This window comes from Octopus sinensis, linkage group LG24, assembly GCF_006345805.1.
Source record: "Octopus sinensis linkage group LG24, ASM634580v1, whole genome shotgun sequence".
Classification (NCBI taxonomy): domain Eukaryota; kingdom Metazoa; phylum Mollusca; class Cephalopoda; order Octopoda; family Octopodidae; genus Octopus; species Octopus sinensis.
This window is the reverse complement of record NC_043020.1, coordinates 22,115,989-22,140,075: the sequence shown is the minus strand read 5'-3', so window position 1 is coordinate 22,140,075 and position 24,087 is coordinate 22,115,989. Positions and strand designations below refer to the sequence as shown.

At 38.7% G+C, this 24,087-nt stretch overlaps 1 protein-coding gene across 2 annotated transcripts in view; it reads right to left on the bottom strand.

Annotated features, from left to right (window-relative positions):
• The window catches only part of LOC115224109 (major facilitator superfamily domain-containing protein 1), a 37,364-nt gene extending 18,430 nt beyond the window's left edge, over nucleotides 1-18,934 (bottom strand). The window contains exon 1 of one of the 2 annotated variants that reach the window (XM_036512957.1): nucleotides 18,206-18,934. In XM_036512957.1, the coding sequence (XP_036368850.1) occupies nucleotides 18,206-18,377 (172 nt within the window). In that variant the 5' untranslated portion in view covers nucleotides 18,378-18,934. The remainder of the gene's footprint in view (nucleotides 1-18,205) is intronic. The other variant, XM_036512956.1, reaches the window with a different exon arrangement.
• Nucleotides 18,935-24,087: the final 5,153 nt, after the last annotated feature.

The window sequence follows — 24,087 nt, the reverse complement described above, 5'->3', positions numbered from 1 at the left end:
AAGAATTGTTTTTTATTATTGTTATTCTTTGATGAAATTTTTTTAATTTTTGCATGTAAAGGTTAGTAATTTATGTTGAGGGTGAGATTTTTCTGGGATAACTCCAATTGTTGGAGGGGGAAGGTAACTTTAATTGTTAAAAGTAATTATAATTTCCTTGAGCAGTGGGATTGTAACTGTTACAGGTGTTGGGGCAGGGTTTGCAATTTTCAGGAAAAATTTTGAGGAAAATGCTTTTCCGTTGATACATGAACAGCAACTTGTATGAAAAAGGTATACAAAGAATGATGTCACATAATATCCAGATTTGGAATCATCATCATCATCGTTTAATATCCAGTTTCTGTGCTGGCATGGGTTGGACAGGAATTGTATTGAATAGATCAAGATGTAAAAACAATGATGAGAAAAAAGGCAGATTAAGGACCATTCCAACCATACAGCTGACCATTTGCAGTTGTTGGTTCCCTCTTTCGAGTTTACTTGGAGTAGTTGCCTCCACCACCACCACCACCACCACCCTCTCTCTCTCTCTCTCTGCTCATTCCCAGAGGAGAAGCTGCTATATGACAGCTCAACCTGAGAAAAATAGCAACCAAACCTCCCTCAAATCACATGGGTTTATTCATGCATATATGTAGGTATGGTGATGCAAACAGGAAAAATACAACTCAAAATATGAGTATCAAGGTGGTATCACAAAGTTGCCAGACTAGTTCTGCAGTGCACCAACAGATGGCAGCACATGGTTGCATGTGCAGTGAGAGCTAGCAGTGACCTTCATGAGGCAGTCTACCAAGTGACATCACTGTATTTAATTTGCAAATTGTGAAATTTGTGATTTTATGATCATGTATATGCTGTAGTCTGTGATTTTTGTCATGGATAGGACGTTGGAACAAAGAACCAATGTGAAATTTTATGTTGAACTTGGGAAGTTTGCTGCAGAGACATTGAGTATGCTTTAGTAAGCTTACAGCAACAAGGCAATGGGTCATATGCAATGTTTCGAGTGGCATGGGTTCTTCAAAAGTGGAAGAACATCCCTGGAAGACCTGCCATGAGTGTCACCCCCAGAAATGGGAAGAAAATTGGTGGGCTTTTGCATGAGGACAATCAATGATGTTGCTGGTGGTGTTGGTCTGTTGTATGAGTTTGTGCAGGTAATCCTAATGTCTGGATGGAACCTGCAGCGTCTCTCTGTCAAGTTTGTCCCCAACTAGATGACCACTGAGCAGCAAGAACACTGTGTCGTCGAAGTCTGTTGAAATCTTTGTCAGCGTACTGCTGATGACCCATCCATGATGTGTCAAAGATAATCACCAGTGACGAGAGTTGGGTCTATGGGTACAGCCTTGAGATGAATTAGCAGATGCCACAATGAAAGAGTCAGTCATCTCCATGACTGAAGAAGGCACAACAGAGCTACAGCTCAATCAAGATCATGGCCATCATTTCTTTTGACATCCACAGAGTATTGTGCATCAAGAATTCACACCCCAGAGCCAGACCATCGATCGAGGGTCCTATTGCAACATTTTGAAGCACTTGAGGGAGGACATTTGGCAAAAGGGACCAGATCTGTGGATCAATGCAACCTGTCACTGAGCTCTTCTCACAGTTGAGTTCCTCACTTCCACACCTGCCCTATTTGTCAGATTTAGAACCTACCCCAATGGACCTCCATCTATTTCCCAAGATGAAAAGGCTGCTCAAAGGTCACCATTTTAACACAGTTGTCAAGATCCAGAAAGAATCACAGAAATCGACTTCCAGGCTGGATTCCAAAAGTAGCAGGAACATTGAGAATGGTGTATTGCTTCATAAGGTGACTATTTTGAAGGAGATGATGTCAAAATTTGGTAAATAAATAATTTTTTTATTAAACATGACTTGTCCAGGAACTTTTTGATATCACCCTGTATATTTTTATCAATATTTAGCTGAAGCATCAGAGTGATAAGTGCCAACTCATAAAACTCTTGGCCCTTGAGTCACTCTGATGCTAAATATGAATAAAAATATGCAGATATATATGTATGTATGAACTAACAAGAGAAACCTCTGCATGATAGCTAGAGCTATTAGAAATAGCAGCCAAATCTCCCTCAGATTAGATTCTTCTATCAATGATGCTGTAAATACCACTAAATAAGTGATTGCATGTAATCCATTGGTTAGAATGGTGAACCCACAATCATTAGGTTGTAGGTTTGATTCCAAGACTAGCAGCAATGCACTGTGTTCTTGAGCAAGACACTTCATTTTGCTATCATCACCACCACCACCACCATCCTTTGCAACAGACTGGAATCCTGTTCAGAGGAAACTCTTGTGTTCTCACTCTTTCAAATGTCTCAGGGGCCAAAGTTTTGATCAAATAAAACTGAAGCCTTTTAGACAGGCTTCAGCTTTAAGTTAGCTCCTCCCATGCCATTCCAAACTTAATTTGAACCCATAATTTTCTCATTACAAGTTTGCTTAATACAGTCCACTACCACTGCACCCCACCACACATCAGACTCAGGTTTCTCTCAGCTTTGACTGACACGATTAAGTTTCAGTGACCAAGTCTACCTTGCCTGAGTTCAAAAGGTATCTATTTTAAGGTATCAGTTAAGGTTCAGCTGCAGGTGAAAGTGTGTGGTTGGGTAGTTGGGGTAGTGGGGTAGGGGTTGCCCCATAACCATTAAGTTAGGGATTCAGCTTTTGGGCCACATAGTACACACTGTCCCTGAGAAAAGCACTTCGTTTTGCATTGTTCCAGCATACTCAGCTGAAAATGAGCTCTGATGGTTCCACAAAACCCCATCTCTCTCTCTCTCTTTCCACAACTGCCATGTCTTTGATGCTCCACTGAGTGAAGGGTGGCAGAGCTAATAGGGTGTCTGAGTCTTCTGGAGACTCCACAGCCACTCATTACAAACAACAAGTCAAGATACCTGTTTACACAGTTGTATTCACTGACAAGCAACAGCTGGTTGCACAGTGTTGTATGTCAGCTATAAACAGCAGTTGTATCATAAAAGAAGGCTGCTAAATCAGGCTACACGGTCTGGATAACTTGGTTTATCAGGACTGCAGGCTATATTTTGTTTTTCATTTGCGATACTATACTTTTCAGCACACAGGTCGAATTTTGCAGACCAAAATGTCCAACCAAAAATGGTAGGTCAACAGCTATACCATCATGGCTTTGGCAGACCAAATATTCCATGGGAAAATACAGCAGGATTTGGAAAGATAGTGACAATGTTTGAATGTTTACACTATATACTATGGTGACTTGTATGTTAGAAGATACGTTACTTTAGTAAGAATCTTAATGACTATTATATGAAATGATGAACTAATTTTTTCCTAACTAGCATCCTGCCAATCCTTTTAGGGTTCCATTCAGTCACGATTGAGCATGGTTTGTTGCCTCTGGAAATTTCCTCTGCAGAGACCCCTCTCCACATCATCAATAATGTCAGGGAACCCCACACCCATAGGATTATTCTGACCACCAAGGGTAGGTGTCCTCTGTTATCTGTGTTCTAAGATCTACTTATAAACATTGAGATCTATAAGTGCAGGTTTCTCTTGCCAAACTCACACATTTCAGTAAATTCATTAGTGAACAGTACTCTGGTTTCTAAGTGGAACTTGAAGATGATGAGGGTTCAACCAATTATCTGTTCTTAGTCTTTTTAGTTGTCTGTCACACAATCACTTTCCTATGGCCACACTTCACAATTGACTCAGCTGCTGGCCAGATCTGTCCTACACATAATAGCTGCTTGATGTAATTCCAAGGGTCAGCAATATATGGACACCGAATCCTGCCTTGTGCATGTTTCATTCAGGCTTGACGGCAGACACTACCATACTTATAGAGTTTATGCTAAACTTGAAGTTTCTTCCCACCCAAGAAGCAATACCAAACCAGGGTATCTGGTGGTTGTCTGCAATCCCTGAGATGAAAATCTTCCAGATTAGGTTATTCAGTTGGCACTCGTTGATATGAAAACATTGTTGCATTTGCCAGCCACTAATCGTATGTCGAGTACAAAGGGTGACAAACTGGCAGGTGCAGTGCACAACTGGTAAAGATCTGTGAGCACCTGATAACATTCCTCACAAATTCTGCAGCCTTGCTGCACATCTGTGCACCATCAGCCATGACATAGTGGACTCCCTACACAGAGGATATTGGTTGTAGAAGGACCTTTTTGTGAATAAAGCTACAATTGAAAGAGATTGGGCAATTGAATTCATAAACATTTGACTGGGAGTTTGAAGGTCGATTTTGCCTTTCAGCCTTTTGGGGTCAATAAAATAAATGATAGTTTTATGGGAAGGGTTTGATATATATAGCCTACAGCAAAAAGGATTATTATTATCAGTATCATTATTGTTAGATAAAATAAAATACCAATCAAGTACAGGGATTGATGCAATCAGCTTGTAGCCTCCCCAAAATAATTGGCTTGGTGCCAAAATTGGAAACAGTTATTATTATCGTTATTATTGTTATTGTTATTATTGTTATTATTAGGAGTGGCTGTGTGGTAAGAAGCTTGCTTCCCAACCACATGGTTCCAGGTTCAGTTCCACTGCATGGCACTTTGGGCAAGTGTCTTCTACTATAGTCTCGCGCTAACTAAAGCCTTGTAAGTGGATTTGGTAGATGGAAACTGAAAGAAGCCCATTGCTTGAAAACCGATGTTGGTGTGTTTACATCCCTGTAACTTAGCAGTCTGCAAAAGAGACTGATAGAATAAGAATAAGTCCTGGGGTCGATTTGTTCAACTAAAAGTGGTGCTCCACAGCCACAGTCATATGACTGAAACAAGTAAAAGAATAAAAGAGTAGAGAATGGAGCAATTTCCTCTACTGACAAAGCCATGACATGCCTCCACCTTATAACTAGTACCTTACAAATGGAAACAAGAAAATAACCTAAACAACCACTACAATAAATAGAGAAATGACCAGTCTTACCACTTACCACTGACACACCCAAAGGTTTAAACATTGGACTTTGTACCTTTGACATTTACATTGTCAAAACAAAAAGGTTAAATCCAAACAAAGAAAATATTGTCACACCTTGTGCCTGCCTAACAAAAGGGAAACACCTACTGGCTTGTTTACAAAGTTCTACAGACATCAATACATTCTAAACAATAACATAACTACAAATTTAATTGATAAAAATTTCTCAGAAACATCTCTCCATATACCCCCACCTCTGCCACAAAGCTAATTACCAACTAAACAGAGCCTATATAAAGGCAAGACTAGCTCTAAAGTATTGCAGTCCCATATTTCGAAATCACTGTCTACAACATTCCCGTTTAAGAATGATAGATCTGTCCAAAAGTATGGAGTAACCCATCAGATTAATGTAAAATTGTTTGGGATCGTTTCTTTATGATGGACAGAATTTTCTAGTTAACTAAACAATTTGAAACTTCGTATACTGGTAGAATGTGTCAAAATTGTAAACAAAATTGTAATTTGTAAGTTTAACGTAGTTTAATTCTTCGAATTTTAACCAATGAAATGCCAGCATTTGAGCTCAAATCATTTGCTGCGTTATAGATATTGATAAACAAACATAGCAGACGCACACCGCATACACACACACACACACACATATATATTCAGATACATACACACGTACACTTGCACATACACTCTCTGTCACTCTCTCAAACACATGCATATACATTTGCACAAGCACATAGTAATTAATATATAAGCGTACACACACATACAAACGGAGATATACATACACACACAAGCATACATACATGTTCGTGAGTTCGCACTGGTGTCGATAGAATCGACTTAATACTTTTGTATCTCATGCTTGTCCAAAAGGTAAATAAACCAGTTCATCGTTTCAGGGTCGATAAATTAAGTACCAATTACGCACTGGTGTCGAGGATTTTTTTCCCAATTTATATCACAGCCTCTGACAAGCTGGGGCATCCTTTTATGAAAAAATATTTCGCAAATTTTTACAATACGACCCACACTCCACGCGCACCCTCTAGACCGATTTAGGCATATTATTGTTTTGTTTTTGTTGTTTCTGGCCCTTCAAAACCATGGGAGAAGCCTTTTCAGTAAAAAAAAATAAAGAAAATATTCAAAAAATATCGTTAATATTTTTATTGGGTGATGAAATTCATCGATTTAAGAGATATAGCTGTTATTTCTAGCACATGCCTCCTCCTTCCGCCTTTGTTTATCAATATCGATGAGCGAGACAGACAGAAGAGACAAGGATGAATAACACGTGTGTGTGTGTGTGTGTGCTGTTTACGTTGCAACAGGATATTGTCTGAGTTTTTAGATGCAGCAAATGATTTGAGTTCAAATGCTGGCATTTCATTGGTTAAAATTCGAAGAATTAAACTACGTTAAACTTACAAATTACGATTTTGTTTTCAATTTTGTTTACAATAATGTTTTCTTTTGACACATTCTACCAGTATACGAAGTTTCAAATTGTTTAGTTAACTAGAAAATTCCGTCCATCAAAAGGAAAAGATACATTGTTTGTATTAGAACTAAACATTAATGTGTGTGTGTGTGGGAGAGTAAAGAGGGGGAGGGGAAGGGAAAGCCTTTTAAATTTATCTGTTTAACTCCCACACAGAGACAATCCCATAAGGATGACCTCCTGGCAAAATGACTTCTCCAAACTCAGTCTTCTACTAATATACTAAGTAACATCACGTTCATGACTCACAAATGTGTATGTGTGTGTGTGTGTTAGACCACATGACAATGGAGAGGTCAGGAATAACTGACTTACTTCCTTAGTGATGTGAAAACATCACATGACAAACATGTGACACAGATACACATACCCCCTTCCCCTCTCTACTTAAAAGTTACTGAAATCAGTCAGCTGAGCTACAAGTACCAGTAGTATTACCAGTGATGGTGGTGGTAGTGGGTTCCTCTGATTCCTTTAGGAATGAAAGGAACTCAGGGCAAGTGTGTAAAGGGGGAGGGTTCTAAAGGGTTGCACCACTTGCTAAAAACAACAGCTAAATCTTGAGAGTGTTTTTTTTTTAAAAAGGGGGTTGGGAATGGGGAAGGAATAAATACAATGTGTCACAAAGTGGGGAACACTTTGGATCTGAGTGGTTCCCTGAAATACAGAAACAGTGAAAGTACCATATCAGAAGAAAAGACAAACAAGGGGATAGGGACACTATGGCTAATTATACATACATATACATACATATATATATATATATATATATATATATATATATATATATGATATTTATCAGTAGTTCATATATCTGAAAAAGAAGCATACTCTAAAGCAGTGCTTCTTAAACAATGGGTCGTGGCCCTATTTGGGGTCACAAAAATTAAATTCAAACACTTTGAATTTCAGTTTATATGGTATTTCACAAACGCATATTTAATACCTGGGGCCACAAAAAATCTCATGATGAAAAATGGGGTCAGATTGGAATTCAGATTAGTTGATAGCATACAAAACCCCAAAAAAGGATCGCTGATGATACATGAATAAACTGTGGCAAAAACTTATTTCCCACCAAACATGAAAGGGTGTAAATCAGTGAAACTTCAATGGTCTTCTCCTCCTCTTTCTACAAAGCTAGTCATTTCCCACTGGCTTGGACATCCATATTCGTTGATAAAACACTAATTTTTCTTTTTTTTTCAAATGACATATTTGAGAGACTATTGAGAATATTAAAAGGTTCTATCTCCTTCTCTCTTTCTCTTTATACACAGAGGTGTGGTAATGTGGTAAGAAACTTGCTTCTCAACCACATGGTTCCAGGTTCAGTCCCACTCCATGACACCTTGGGCAAGTGTCTTCTACTATAGCCTCGGGCCAACTAAAGCCTTGTGAGTAGATTTTGTAGATGGAAACTGAAAGAACATCTGTATATATGTGTGTGTGGGTGTAGAAATATAGATGTGTATGTATGCATGTGGGTCTTTCTGTTTGTTTCCCACCACTGCTTGACAATTGGTGCTGGTTTATTTACATCCCTGACACTTAGGGGTTCATCAAAAGAGAGCAATTAAATAAAAAGCATAAGTACTGGGGTTAATTCATTCAATCAGAACCCATCAAGGTAGTACATTGGCATGGCCATCAAGATGGTACCCCGGCATGACCATCAAGGTGGCACCCTGGCATGGCCATCAAGGTAGTACCTTGGCATGGCCATCAAGATGGTACCCCGGCATGACCATCAAGGTGGCACCCTGGCATCGCCATCAAGATGGTACCTTGGCATGGCCACAGCTCAGTGCCATGTAAAAGCATCCAGCACACTCTGTAACGTGGTTGGTGTTAGGAAGGGCATCCAGCTGTAGAAACCATGCCAAATCTGACTGGAGTCTGGTGCAGCTCTCTGACTTACCAGCCCTGGTCAAACTGTCTAACTCATGCCAGCATGGACAATGGACATTAAATGATGATGATAATGATATATCAGGAAACCAGCGTGTGCATACTTGCATGCATGTATGTTATTCTTAGAGCAATGAGCTGATGGAATCATTAGAATTTCAGAAGAAATACTTAACAGAACTTCTTCTGCCTTTATGTTCCAAGTTCAAATTCCACAAGATTCAGTCTTGCCTTTCAATCTTTTCAAGGTCAATAAAAATTAATACCAGTCATATACTGGGGTACATGTAATCAATTTGCCCTATCCATCTAAAAGTTGCTGGCCTTGTGCCAAAATTAGAAACAATTATTACATATTGGGATTGATATTTGAACTCAAATTGATCCTAACCAAGCAAACTTATGATCAGAGACTTTCCAGATGTGACCATCTCATTTTTTATTCAAATATAATTTATTTCAGTAAACATTATCCAATATGTACAGCTTTTTTAAAATATAATATATGTATGTATGTATGTATGTAAGTGATTGTTGCCAGGCCTGTCTGACTAAGCACCCACTACACTCTCAGAGTTGTTGGCATTAGGAAGGGCATCCAGCTGTAGAAACTTTACCAGATCAGATTGGAGCCTGGTGTAGCCACTGGCTCTTCAGACCTCAGTCAACACACACCAGCATGGAAAACTGATGTTCATCAATGATGATGATGATGATATATATATTATTATATTGGAGGAAAAAGGATAATAAAAACCAAGGCAGGATGAGTATCTCAAGTCATGTAGAATATCAGGTCATTAAGAATGAAATGTCCAATTTTTCTTATGCACCAAGTTTGACAGTCGTTAACTCTAATGTTTTATCCTGACAATTCTTTTCGAAATACAATTCATGGTGTCTGATTAATTATATAGTGAGTTTTCTCTTGCAAACCAATTTTTGCGAACCCATGGATAGATAAAAAATTTGTGTTGTTTATGAATATGAGTTTTGTTGTGGAACCAATGCATCCCAGACAGCTTGAAATGTCAATGAGGTGAAGATGTGGTAAATGAACACACTGTACGTTGACAGTTTTACTCTTGAAAATCAGCCTTGTGATAACCGGAGATGAAGGTGGATTATGATGAGCTGGAAACTGTAGTGGAAACGGATACATCTCAAACTATGTGGGAGTTAGCAAGGTAAAGAAAAGCTGGACAAGTGGGTACCACACAAACTAAATGAACATCAAATGACACGTCATCTTGAAACTTTGCTGTCACGGTATAAAAGCGAACCAGTTTTGCATTGTATTGTCAAGTGTGATGAAAAATGGATTCTTTTCAACAATAACAAGCTTTCTGCACAGTTGGATAGAGATGAAGTGCCCAAACACAATCCAAAAAAGAATATTCACCAAAAGAAGCTAATGGTGTCTGTTTGGTGGTCCAGTACTGGTGTCATCCACTACAGCTTCATGAGGCCTGGTAAGTCTATTACAGCAGATGTATACATCAACCAGTCAGATGAAATGATGAGTGAACTTGCAATTCAATAACCAAGATTGATCAATAGATACAGGCCAATTCTCTTGCAAGACAATGCTTGACCACATGTTGCACAAAGAACACTACTTAAGTTACAGGAACTGAGCTTGGAGAATAAAGTTCTTTATTCTTCTGTCTGTGTCCTTCTATCAACTTTTACTCTTTATTCTTCTATTTTATTCCTTACAAACTGTGAATTTCCCTGTCTAAAACTTCCATACATATTCATCTTGTCTCTGATGATGGAATACCCAGTGTACAGACATGCTGGCCTATCACTTGGGATATCCCAGAAACAGCTGTAAGACTTTGAATTCACCTTACTCTAATTAAATCATTCTAAATGACTTGAGATACTCATCCCGTTTTGATTTTTGTTGTCCTTTCTCCTCTAATATAATATATACTTGCTAACAGAGAAGCCTTATACAGATCCGTAGCTCCAGCCATGAAATTGGAACCTAACAGATGACCAATTATAGCACTTACTCAGCATACCTATTAGTTTAGATCACAAGTGAAATAAACCCTTTAATATATGATTGACCGCTAGCCACTAAAGTTTTTTTAATTCTCTCTCTTTTTATTCTCTCTCTCTGTTTATTTTCTCATGAACTAATACACCTGTTTGTTGTTTACACACCTGTCTTCATCTTTTGGTTTTTTTTTTGTTGTTTTTTTTTGTAAATTCCAACTACATATACAAGTATATAAAGGCGTGTTTTGTAGATAATTTTGGCAGCTATTTCTAGGTAAGAGGTAAAGTAACCATGCAGAGCAGTGTTTCTTCGGGGGATGACCTAGTTAATTGAATAAACCTTGCAACATAACCATCTTCACAAAAGTTTTTATGTAATATGCATTCTGGGTCAAACTTATTGGTTTCAATAAGAAAATACCGCAGAGGATTTTTTCCGGGAAAACATGAGGGATGGAGATAGAGGAAAACTCGGACTTCGTCATCCTGTCTTACCCCAGAGTTTCTTGTTGGTGTATTATAAATGAATATGGATCTCCAAACCAGTGAGAAATGATCAACTTTGCAGAAAAAAAAGAAGGAAAGACCATGGTAGTTTCGCAGATTTACATCCTTTCGCGTTTGGTGGGAAACAATTTTTTTCGTGTATTATCAACAGTTCTTTTGGAGGTAGGGTTTCGTGTTAGATAAACTAACCTGGCGTCCGACTAGTTAATAGCACACGGAAAAAGAAACAAGAAAAATTATTTCCCACTGAAATCGAGACGGGTGTTTTTTTTTTTTACCAAATTTTACCGCATTCAGTGACTAACGAACGACATTATGTAAAAGAAACGTATGAACGATTGTGTAACTAAAAATCTTCCAAACAGTTGTCTTACTTTTTCTTTTGTTTTCTCTAACACCAAAACCCGGATTTAGTAACAAATGAGACAATAACAATACGCGACGGAAATACACAAGGAGTTCTAAATATTAGTTGCGAATATGTATATACTTATGTGTGAGTGTGTATATTATATTATTCTATCACCGGTTTCAGCCAAAATCTAAGGTCATGCTGGGGCACCTCGAAGGATTTTTAGTCGAATGAATCGACCCCACTAGTTTTTTTTTTTTTTTTTATAAGCCTGGTACTTATTCTATCGGAATCTCATTGCGGAACAGCTAAGGAACGGGGACGTAAACACATAAACATCGGCTGTCGAGTGGTGGTGGTGCGATACAGAAACACACACACACACTAATTTTTGGATACTACTTGAGAACAGTGGTCCCGCAGCGCGCACTCGCGTAGTCGCACATCCGCGCTAGCTAGTCATGACTAGTCGATCCTTACTTTGTGTTTTATTTACTTAGTTTAACAAAAATTATTTACTTTGTCTAAAAAATTATTAATTTTGTGTTTTATTTACTTTGCTAGGTAGTTGTAGGATCGATTAGTCACGACTAGCTAGCGCGGATGCGCGTCTACACGAGTGCGCACACCGGGACCACTGTTCTCAAGTAGTACCAATTTTTGTTGATGGCAGGGTGCACTTTTGTCGTTTTTACTTTTGGTTCTTGTATTTTTCAAGCTAAACTAGGATGTGGGAGAAAAGAGATGGAACATCAATGACGTAAAGACTCGCTGGATAATTCGTCGATCACATGTCTTTAATGGGAGCGACGACGACGACGACGTGATGATATGTGAACGGCGGAGGTATTAAATAAACAAATAACTGTACAGAGAGAGAGGGGGGGGGGAAGTGAGAGACTTTGACACAGCAACACAATAAACGGGAATGACCTTTCGATTATGAAACGATCCCACAGCTAATGCTGCTTTGGTTATTAATAGTTCTATGGCTGTTGTTATTGATATTGTTTAGAGAACATTATCATAAGCAAAGGTTCAAGGGTAAAACAAATGGTGGAGGTGAAGGCGGCGGTGGATTCCCTGTTCTGTCTCGAACAATCAACGGATCTCTTCCTTTTGAACGGCACTTTTCAACGCAATTTCTAGTTAACTAAACACTTTTAAACTTCGTATACTGGTAGAATGTGTCGAAATAAAACATTTTTTCTCTTGGCTTTCTTGAGAAAATTGTAATTTGTTTGCTTAACGTAGTTTAATTTTTCGAATTTTAACCAATCCTATGCCCTCTATTGAGCTAAAATCATTTGCTGCGTCTAAAACTGAGACAACATCCTGTCACTAACCCTAACCCTAAAATTTAGCCTTTCGTTTTTTTTTTCTTAATTGTTAAATCAATTTAAAGATAACAATTAAGAGGAAAAAAATGAAAGCAATGGAAAATAATTTTAATTTAACAATTAAGAAAAAAAAAACGAAAGGCTAAATTTTAGGGTTAGTGACAGGATGTTGTCTCAGTTTTAGACGCAGCAAATGATTCTAGCTCAATAGAGGGCATATGATTGGTTAAAAATTCGAAAAATTAAACTACGTTAAACTTACAAATTACAATTTTCTCAAGAAAGCCAAGAGAAAAAATGTTTTATTTCGACACATTCTACCAGTATACGAAGTTTAAAAGTTTTTAGTTAACTAGAAATTGCGTTGAAAACTGCCGTTCAAAAGGAAGAGATCCAAAAAGATCCAGCACTGCCGATCTCGATAAGATCCCAACACAGGCCGTAGAGACAAGAATGAATAATACACTGAGGTCTTCCGTGCGATGTTCTGACACCTTTGCCAGTTTTGCTATAGTGTAATAGGGGATAACGTGTTGGCTGTAGAAGATTGGAAAAGACAAATTAGGGGACGAAGAGACAGACACACATAATTGATGACACGTGTCAATAGAGTTACGTCCCCTGCTGACTAATTACATAACATGTTACATGTTTTAATGGATGCATGTAGACAGACAGACAGACAGACAGACAGACAGACAGATAGATAGATAGATAGATAGATAGATAGATAGATAGATAGATAGATAGATAGATAGATCATGTATAAAGAAATTTTCGTGTTTCTTTTTGAACTTTCAATAAATAGTTCTTGCAATTTATTGATGAAGGCCGTTTCAGTCGTGACCATTCCGTTTTTAAGACGTCGTCAAACCGCCGTTTTCAAGGCAGCAGTGTGTGATTCTAGAATAACTTCACTGTTATTTCTGGTAAAGCCGTCTTCATATTTTCACATTTACACACACACACAGATGACTGGATGGACGTATCTAGTTATACGTATATTTTATTGAAGCTTAAAAACTACCCAAACTTTTACTTCAAGTTTCATGAAGCTGCTCTTCAGACAGGCGAACGTTTGAAAACCTGTCTCAAGCGATCTGTTGTTCAGTTTTATTCAAATTTTACTCGTTTTCAAAGTTTACATTGTTTTGTTTTTGCTTTTCCATCAACAGTCAATCGCATTATACAAGAGATTCCAATAATTTTATAGAGTCCCATTCCTTGTCCAATCATTTTAAATGTGTATTTGATGATTTACCAAATAACTATCACATACTCTGACTTGCTAATAAAATTGTAAAAAAATATATCAATTGAACAATGACCCAAACCATTGAAAGATATCTCTTTAGATTCAATGGAAAAAATGGTAAGTTAATTAAAGAAAGTGATAAGCGGCTAGACAGACACAAACACACACTTCTATTCACCTGTAACCTCGTATTTTGTTTCCATCTCTTTTTCTCTATCTATCTAAATATATATATATATACATACACACACACACACGAGCAAGGAACGACACACACACACATACCTATGTATCTGTGTAACACTAAATTGCTGATTCTATTGTTTCCACACTCAAGTCTGACTGAAGTCCATCTCATTTAACCTAATCAAGCCAAAACTAATTCTCTTAGTATCTATCTATCTATCTACCTATCAGTGCATATATTTTTCGACTCACATACCGTTATAAAGTGCCGATCATTATTTTTTTTCTAAAGAAACAAAAAAAAATTATTACTGGGTCAAAAGTGTTCAAGTGGCAGAATTATCCGAGCTTCGCAAAAATGCCTTATGGAAGTTGTTCCGGCTCTTTACGTTCTGCGTTCAAATCCAATCAGGATCAACTTTGGCTTTTATCTCTCCAGGGTCGATAAAATAAATACCAGTCATATACTGAGTCGATGTAATCAACTTACTCCGCTACCTAAACTTCTGGCCTTGTCCCTAAATAAGAAAGATGACTGTCTGACCATATGCTGATAATAAAGTTAAGCCATAAAGAATGTAGTCCACTACCCAGGTACAGCCCACCCGACAGACATTTCGTCTCCCCCACACCTCACAGTTTCAATGAGACAAAACATTCGGTCATCCAAGGGCTATGACAAGAAACATTTGCTAAAGAAGTCGTACAGTGGAGTAGAATACAAGACCAAATGACTGCGAAGTAGAACTTCCCAACCGGTGCTGTCTTTTCGTCCACGTCTTTTGTCCGATATCTTTTTGTCTAACGACAAATCTTATCAATAAAATTATCAGTGATTATTTGATTTTGATGTTCATCTTGTTTTCTGAACAGTTTATTTAACATCGGATAATAAGTCGTTGGACAAAAAAGTCGTCAGACCAAAAGACGTGGACAAAGTGACATCGGATGAAAAGTCGGGTCACGTTCCCAACTATTTGTGTGTGTCTATGTAAGTGTCTGTATACTTGTATGTATATGCACATTTACACACACACACAGAGTAAATTCTAAACCGAACGGCCACATCGTTCATTCCTTTCTTTATATTCCAAGTTCAACTTCTGCCGTAGCAAATTGACTTCCATTCCTATCAACACCACAACCACCATCATCATCATCATCATCATGATCTAGTGTAATGTAGACATCAAGGGTCATTAACATATTCCGTTTGCAAGATTCAGGACCAATCGTCTACGAGGCGCAATTCTCCATCAGAACAGACCATTTTCAGCCAAGTGGACAGCAATATGAAATGAAGTGCTTTACCAAAGGACAAAATATGTCGCCAAGTTGGAGAATCGACCCCACTATCTTACGACTGGGTGTCCAACAGACTACCACACGGCAACGTCTTCACTTCATTTTTATATTTTTGCGATCACTGAAACCAAGTATCTGGATCACTTATAATATTCTTATAAAGAATGTCAAGGAGTTACAGCAGAAGACTGATCTGCCCCCAGAATGGCCTAATGTTCGACACCACCAAGATTGATTTTTTTGCTTTTCATCTCTTTTGAATCGGAATAAAAGGATTCAATTTTTTCTGTAACTTGTTCAGGTCAATCGTTAGGAGAGGCATGCCTGCCACATAAATTCAATTGTGGTTATTGACTACTAATATCTACCAAGGTCTCGTTTGTCTGTTTCCTAATTCCACAACAATTCTTTATGCTTTCACCGTAAACTACTTAAATGTCATTATTCAATGCTTTCCTTCCATTTCAATTCTCTTTACTAGGAAAACGAACATTCGATCTCTTAGTTTCATTTTCTATAGAAACACTTGCTACTTTTTGCCAAAGAAATCCATTTTCAATTTTATTTGACGCCTCTCAAGAAATTATGATTTTCACATCAGACAAGCTGAACTTATACATTTTAAAAAAACGTTCGACATCTACACTCAGACACGACACAGTTTCCCCATCGATATGCACTTTAAACGAGGCCAGGATATCAGGCGATACAAATATCCCAACAAGTAACGAAATCACTGTTGTGTTATTTATTGGAAATAGAACCCCCTTCAGAAAATAGAGACATCACGATTTGTACACGAAAAGCATCATTGAACAGTGATCTCGTATTTATTTTGTCTTGATTCAATAGGTTAAGATTTTTCATTTCACATTGGTGAGTTGGAATGACACAATGTTATGTAGAATGTCGAAGAACGACAAACTCGTGTTGCAAAGAAGGCGACTCCCCCACCACCTCTCACCCTGACCTTTTCCTTCTACGTGAAATAGGGGGTGGGGTGCGTCTATTCCGAAACTCCACCAATGTAATCATGTGTTGTAACAGGAAACTTGTTTTTTTCTTTACTCCCAGCTTTTATCTTTGTGACAACTGTTCCTAAATAGGGAGATAATTAGGAGGATGACGAAAATAAGGACCGAAGGATGAGCGACGTCTCGCCAGTTCACACATCGGCAATCTTTCGGTATTGATATCCAGGGTGTCGGTATGAGGAGATGAATTCATTCACCCTCTTTATCTATGTTACGAGGGAAGGCTGTGATGTTGTCTAACAATACCGAAGGATTTCCCATACATCTTGTCTTGATTCTTGCGGTGAGACGTTTTAGAATATTTTGATAAGGCGGCGACAGAATCGTTAGCACGCCGGACAAAATGCTTCGCGACATTTCGTCTTGGCTGTAAAATAAATATCAGTTAAGCATTGGGGTCAGTAAAACTTTACCCTGGAGTCGATGAATTCGATTTAGCTCCCACTCGCGAAATTCCTGCCCTTGTACTTAAATTTGGAGTTCAAATTCCGTGTAAATAACTTACGCCTTTCATCCTTTCGGGGTCGATAAAATAAGTACCAATTGAGCACTGGTACTAGCATTTATAGTAATTATTACCATGAAGGCGCATGGCTCCGTTAGAGCGTCGAGCTTACGATCGTGAGGTTGTCAGTTCGATTCCAGGACCGGGCTACGTGTTGTCTTCTTGAGCAAGACACTATATTTCCATTTGCTCCAGTTCACTCATCTGTAGAAAAACAATCTTAAGTTGTGCGTTCGCCGGTGAGCCGACTTTCCACCCAGACTTGCACCCCGGAGGGGAACCTCTTAGGTGCATGCACCAATAGTCATTCGTGACCGACGGAGTCGATTTTTTTTTTTTTTTTTTTTTTACTTATTACCATATGCACCACTTACAAATAACAATGGAAAATTTTTAAGCAGTTCATTTAATGTTTTTGTAATTCGCAGTGGGACCTCCAGATTTTATATATATTATTTGCCTTACGTAAATAATATTCAAAGATTTTACGAGATCGTAACAGAAAAACATGGACAGACGGATGGACAATATAAATTTAGGAACAAGAGCAAAACATTAATTTTGGGCTAGACACACACACATTATTCCACCCTAGCTTTTTTTGTTAGAATTCATTAGGATCTCAGACCAAATCCACACACACCCTATCATTATAATCACTACGCTCCACTGATTAATTAGACGGTGACCTGTAAATAATAATTGCTGTTATTGTTATTGTGGGAGGGATTTAAACACAGGTTGTTGTTGGTGGTGATGGCATCTGTAGCTGCTGTTATGTTCTGTCAACCCTGGTCAAACGATCTATATGACCAATGACACTCCAGCCGTGGTTTTCAAGGGAAAAATTTGTCATAGCATTATCTATACTCTGACGTCTCAGTGTGAAAAGGGCGGTAAAGTTGGATTTGAAGGATATATTGTTTGACTGCTATTTCTAGCCCGCGGTGTGGTGATCACTGTGGTTGTTGCTGTGGTGGTAGTAATAGTGGTGAACGTGGTTGTTTGATGTAGCAGTATTAGTTGTTGTAGTTCAGCGCCCAAGTTTGACCTCATGGTCAAAGGTATTCCAGCCAGCCATGGCTATCCCGTCTGTTTGTGTTCAAACCACGTTATCCAATGTGTTATTTCTAGTGTGGTTGTGGAAGTAGTTGCTAAAGTTGATGGTGGGGATGGTTATTCTTCTAGTATTTGCATTAGTTTCAGTTACTTTGATGGTGATGATTGTTGTTGAAGAGAACATTTGAAATTTAAAAGAAAAAACAAAAGAAAGCAAACAAGTAAAAAAAAAAAAAACTTACCAAAACTAAGGAAACACATGATAAAAAGGATGAGGTATCGATGTAAGTTCCGACGGGGATTACATGGTAAAGTGGCCCCGCACCCGGATAATTCTTCTTCTTCCTCTTCTTCTCCATATTGTTCAGTGGATCGAATCAGGGCCGTTTTCTCGTCAGCCTCCTCTAAAGACATCTTTGCAGTCCTGACGGTTTGTTTGAGATGTGATATGAAGAACAACGGCAGCGGACAGAAGGACCACAGGAAGACACAGGCGGATATATATAGTATATAAAGTACAAGAGAGTGAGAGGGAAAGACAGAGAGATACAGATAGAGTTAGTAAGTATATATAGAGGGGGAGTGATATTTACAAGGGTGGGAGAGAGATTTAAATGTTTAGGGAGGAGAATTACAATAGATAACGTCCGAGTTTAAACAGGTGCTTCGTAAATATATATAGATGTAATATATATATATATATATATGTAATATATATATATATATAATATATTTGTTGTGTGTTTATAAGAGACTCTGGACACGATATTTACAAGAGATCAGTGTGTATATACATATATAAATGTACGATTATGTGTGTGTATACATATGTTTGTATGTGTAGATGTAAATGGAAGAGATAAAGAACGAATTACAATGATGATGAGGAAGAGATAAGTCGTATAAAACAGATCACAGCCAAGTAATCAACAGTGCGTTATATATACACCACACAAACACACATACACACACATATATGTGTGTTTGTGTGTGATATGTACACAAACATACACATACACACACACACACACACACACAAAAGGCTGCACTTACACACTTTGTCAGCTGACATGTCATGTGATCCTAATAACGGTGCTCCGCTATAAAAGCGTTCCTCGTTGCTATTTGCGACAACCATTTGCTGCGTGAATTGTGGTGTAAAACGGAGGATATTTCTTTCTGACTGCTTTTGTTCATTATTTCGCTATTTTGTTGTGCTTTTGTTTCTTTGTTCCAAGTACTAGCTTCGATTTTATCGACTGTCTCCTCTACTAAAGCGTTTGTGGACTAACACTTTAATTCCAAATCATTAGTTTTGCCTCATAATTTCTTTCGGTATAAGTACGTAAAATGGCAACATTTCAAATATTTTGTTTTTGGTGATTATGGTAATAAAATAAACTTATTGAGATCTAAAACATTACCCATAATTCTAGGGCGTGACAACCCTGTCTTACACGAGTCCCCAGCTCAGTTGACTCACCGAAATGAACCCCTATCTAGGAATACGGGTTCTCTAAATCGACTTTGAAATTCTAGGTTCGTAACCAGCAAAGCCGGTCCCAGGCCAAAGTTGGGAATGAAGGAAGGACGATGTACAAGGCGAACAACCTTACCATTATCATCATCATCATTTAGAGTTCGCTCACCATGCTGTTATGGATTGAGTGGGTTGATAAGATCAGGATAGCCGCAGGGCTGCGACGAGACCTCAATGTCAATTTTGCGTTGTTTCTATGGCTGGATGCCGTTCTTAACGCCAGTTTATACTGCGTGCTTTTCTCTCGCCACCGACACTACTGAGGTCACCTTGTAGAAACTTGCAAAACAGGAAAGAAGAAGGAAATGGAAAAAGAAAAAGAAAACTCGCCGCATCGACTATTTGAGCGGAGTTTGCTTTATACGAGGTATTGAGAGGCTAAAGTTTGATAGGGGACAAGTGCATATGTCTTGCAAAAGAGAAGATACATGGTTATCCTGCGTTTTATAAGGGTGGGTGAGTGTAGCTGGGAAGAAGATAGAATAGTTGTGGTAGGACCCTGAGCAAACCTTCAAGGTACAAGTGTGACGATATATATGTAACAAATGAGAGGAAGAAAAATATCAGTTGATATGGCTTTTATTTTAATTCTATAATGTAAGATACAGCTTATTCACGTTGATGTACTTGGGTTATTTGCCGTTCTGTGATCCACAGATTTCATCTTTTGTTGACTTCTTAGAGATGGATAGAAAAAAAAGAGAAAGAAAGAATCAGAGAATTTACCTGTCTGCGTTGGGAAATATCAGTATTGAGAGGGGGTAAGGTGGGAGAGATAGAAATGGCTCGGGGCGGATAAATCAGGAAATAGATGGATGATAAGCAAAGTGCAGGAACGGAAGGCAGAGAGACGCAGGGGTACATAAGGTTGGCTATGGTGAGTGGGGCATGATGGCAGTTATGAGAGGGCATTGAGAATGACATCAGATATGAGAAGTGTTTAGATTAAGTGAGGCAGAGGAGAGGGAGAGATAACTGAAGGTGCAGAAGGGAGGTGAGCAATGAAAATAAGGTATGATGCAGGTGGCACGTAAAAAACACCCACTACACTCGCGGAGTGGTTGGCGTTAGGAAGGGCATCCAGCCGTAGAAACACTGCCAGATCTGACTGGGCCTGACGAAGCCTTCCAGCTTCACAGACCCCAGTCGACCCGTCCAACCCATGCTAGCATGGAAAGCGGACGCTAAATGATGATGATGATGATGACGGCAGTGTGGGATGGGAGACTTTCGAGGTGGGTAGGGTTAAGTCATTCTTTTCTAGTCTAGGCACAAGGCCTGAAATTTTGGGGGAGGAGGGTCAGTTGATTAGATTGACTGCAGTATGCAACTGGTACTTAATTTATCGACCCTGAAAAGGATAAAAGGCAAAGTCGACCTCGGCGGAATTTGAACTCAGAACGTAGCGGCAGACGAAATACCACGAAGCATTTCGCCCGGCGTGCTAACGTTTATGCCAGCTCGCCGCCTTATAGGCGGTAATTCATTACACAAACAATGAATGAGGGTGGGTTTAAGATAATATGCTCCGGCTCTAATCTCAGATAATTACAGCAGAAGAGTGGTGCCATTAGGTAAAGGAGTGATGGAATAGTGGGTGTTAGGGAAATGAGATGTTAGGAATGCTCGATGGGGCAAAATGTGTGTAAGGGTAGGGCCCAGCCCCTTCAGTATTGATATTACTACAGAAAAGAGGAGCAGATGCAACCATTTATTAACAAAACAGCAATGAGTCAGTGCATCCACCGATGTATCTATGATGGAATCAGGACAAAGCCAAAGATCACACCGCTTTTTATAAGTCAGGTCTTCAAAGTGAAGAACACCTCAAGAATGGTCACCTGGAATGTTTATTCTCTGTTCTATAGTGGATTGATGAAACAGATGAGACAAGATATGGACATTGATCACATAGATATCTTGGATATCAGCGAGACACGTTAGTTCGGCCAGGAATGTATCATCGTTGGAAAGAAGGTTGTCCTCCATTCTGATCAGGAAGATCATTCATACCCAAAACTTTAACATCAACTTGTGTGAAGATACAACAGTATTAATTGGTTGGAGGTCATTGATTGATTGGCTTGTTACAGTGAGGTCCAAAGCAGATCTACGCCCCAACAGAGGGAGAATGTAACCTGTCCTGAACAGCATGCCACGACAGAGCAATGAAACTGGAGGTGGATACCGTCATTACTCAAACTGAAAAATGACAGCCATGACAGTCTCCATGATGAGGGTCTCGTGATTCAGCCAACAACACAATCAACAATGGTGAGAAGTTGCTGGCAGGGAGTAGCTGCTGCAGGCTCAGTCTCATGTTCTTCATCCACAATCACATCCCATAAAACTACATAAACTTCACCGTGCAATAACAGCAGAAACGAGATGAAATCGACTGCGTCTGCATTAGTACCAAATGGTGGTACTACCACATGGGCAGGTGTTGGCTCAAATCACAGTCTGCAGGTTAGATCGATTCTCTTGAAGCTAAAGGAGGCACAGACTGCAGAGTCTGCTTGGTCCTACACAAAGAAAACTCTGAATCGAACTGAATTTCAATCGGTTTCTTTGAAAAGACAAAGAAGAATTTTCAGGCTTCAAAGAGAGGGTTTGATCATGCCTTAAGCATTTTGTCTGACACACCCATGATTCTGCCAGCTTGCTGCTTGCAACAATAATAATGCTTTCTACCATTAGCATAAAGCCTGGAATTTGAGGTGAGGGCAAGTCGATTAAATCGACCTCAGTGTTCAACTGGTACTTATTTTATCGACCCCGAAAGGATGAAAAGCAAAGTCGAGCTCGGCGGCATTTGAACTTATTGCATAAAGATGGACGAGATGCTGCTAAGCACTTTGTTCGGCATGTTAGATTCTACCAGCTCGCTACCTAAACAACAATATTAATTGTTTGTAATTCAGACACAAGCCCAGCAGTTTGATGTGACATTGATAAGAAAGAAATTCACGTCTTGTCTCACAAACATGAAAAGTGTGTTGATAATTACCGCTCATCACATTGACTGTTTGGTAGCAATTTCGAGCTTGTGGTTCCGGAAGACTCTTGGCTGAAGTTTCTCATATGCGGCATTGAGTGAGCATTTCCTATTGCTAATATCATTGTGGATGGTCACATTTGAAGATAAGATATGATGAAGATAAGATAAGATAAGATAACTAAGATATGGAAAGCAGGAATCTTATTTGTTCAAGTTGTTAAGGGTTATTTCTGTTTTACTGGGTGGACCTTGGAAGAGGTCGATACAGGTTGAGACTCGTTGATGTTAAACTGTTAGAGTGTAAAACGCACGAGTCATTCATTTGTCAGAACGGGATTTGATCAGGTTTGGACTCAGCATTGTCATCTGCATTTCTGACATAATATTCTTTGATGCTTTAAATTTCAACAAAAACCAGATTTGATTCAAGATATCCAGTCTTTAGTTCTACACGTTAAACGGTCTCGTTTTTATTTACAGCAGCAAGATAAACAGTACAGAGATATAGAAGAGAGTTGATGCAAAGATGTCCCCTTGTTTCACATCATTTCGATCTCAAATAATGATAATGCTGATTGAAGGGAGCGAATGATGACCGAATTTTAGTGAAATGCCAAGCTTCTGAAATATTTTCCCAAGTGTTCTACAGCATTTACTGTGAATATTCTTGGTCAAACCGTAGAACAAAATGTGTAACAGCTTGGATTCTTTGGCTCTTTTCTTTTTTCTTCTTTTTTTTTTTTTTGAAGTTGACAGATGTCAGAAATTATGTTCCCTGTGCCTTGTCCAGAGTGAAATTCGTTCTGTGACTCAGGGAGAAGAGACATGGCTATTCTCATGGGGTTTAGATTTGTATTAACTTTAGCTTAGAAATATGTGAGACATTTACACAAGTTGTTTGGGCTAAATTTGAAGATATTTTTGTTTCCTTTCGTGTATTGGTGAACGGTCAATGGTGTTGGAGATCATAAAGATTAAAGTTGCAGTTGAGAAAACGTTAGCTGAAACGAACCACTGGAAGCTATCTGAATCAGGTTCGCGCCGTCAGTAATTACTCAGGGTAGGCAGTTGGTGACATTTATGTAGTAAAACACAGAAAAAAATAAGCGAAACACACGCGCACGACTGAGTTGGAGGCAGATTTATTTCTGCTTTTATATCACGTAAAGAAAACGTTGTTGTAGGAATGTACGCAGCACGCGCACTACAGCAGTACCATGCGTAGCTTTAATACTGAGATTGAAAGACAGGGACAAATTATTCCTACCTAATCTACAAAAAATATATATATTTTGCCTTTTATGCATAGTAACCTTCATAGTTTTATTGAATTATGTACATATTTTGCCATAAAAGGAAAATGTTACTATTGATCTATTTTATTCAGGGTAGGCACTGCCTACCCAGGCGGCACGTCCCTAATCTGAATACTGGAAAAGAGTGACTCGCATCATGAAGATTCGCAACGGATATCAGAATGCCAGCATCATGACTGCTGCTCAATACTTTCTGAACAATGTATAAGCTATTTGACATGACCATCATGAAAACGAAGTTCTCCCAAATTGTGATGTCTTTGGGTG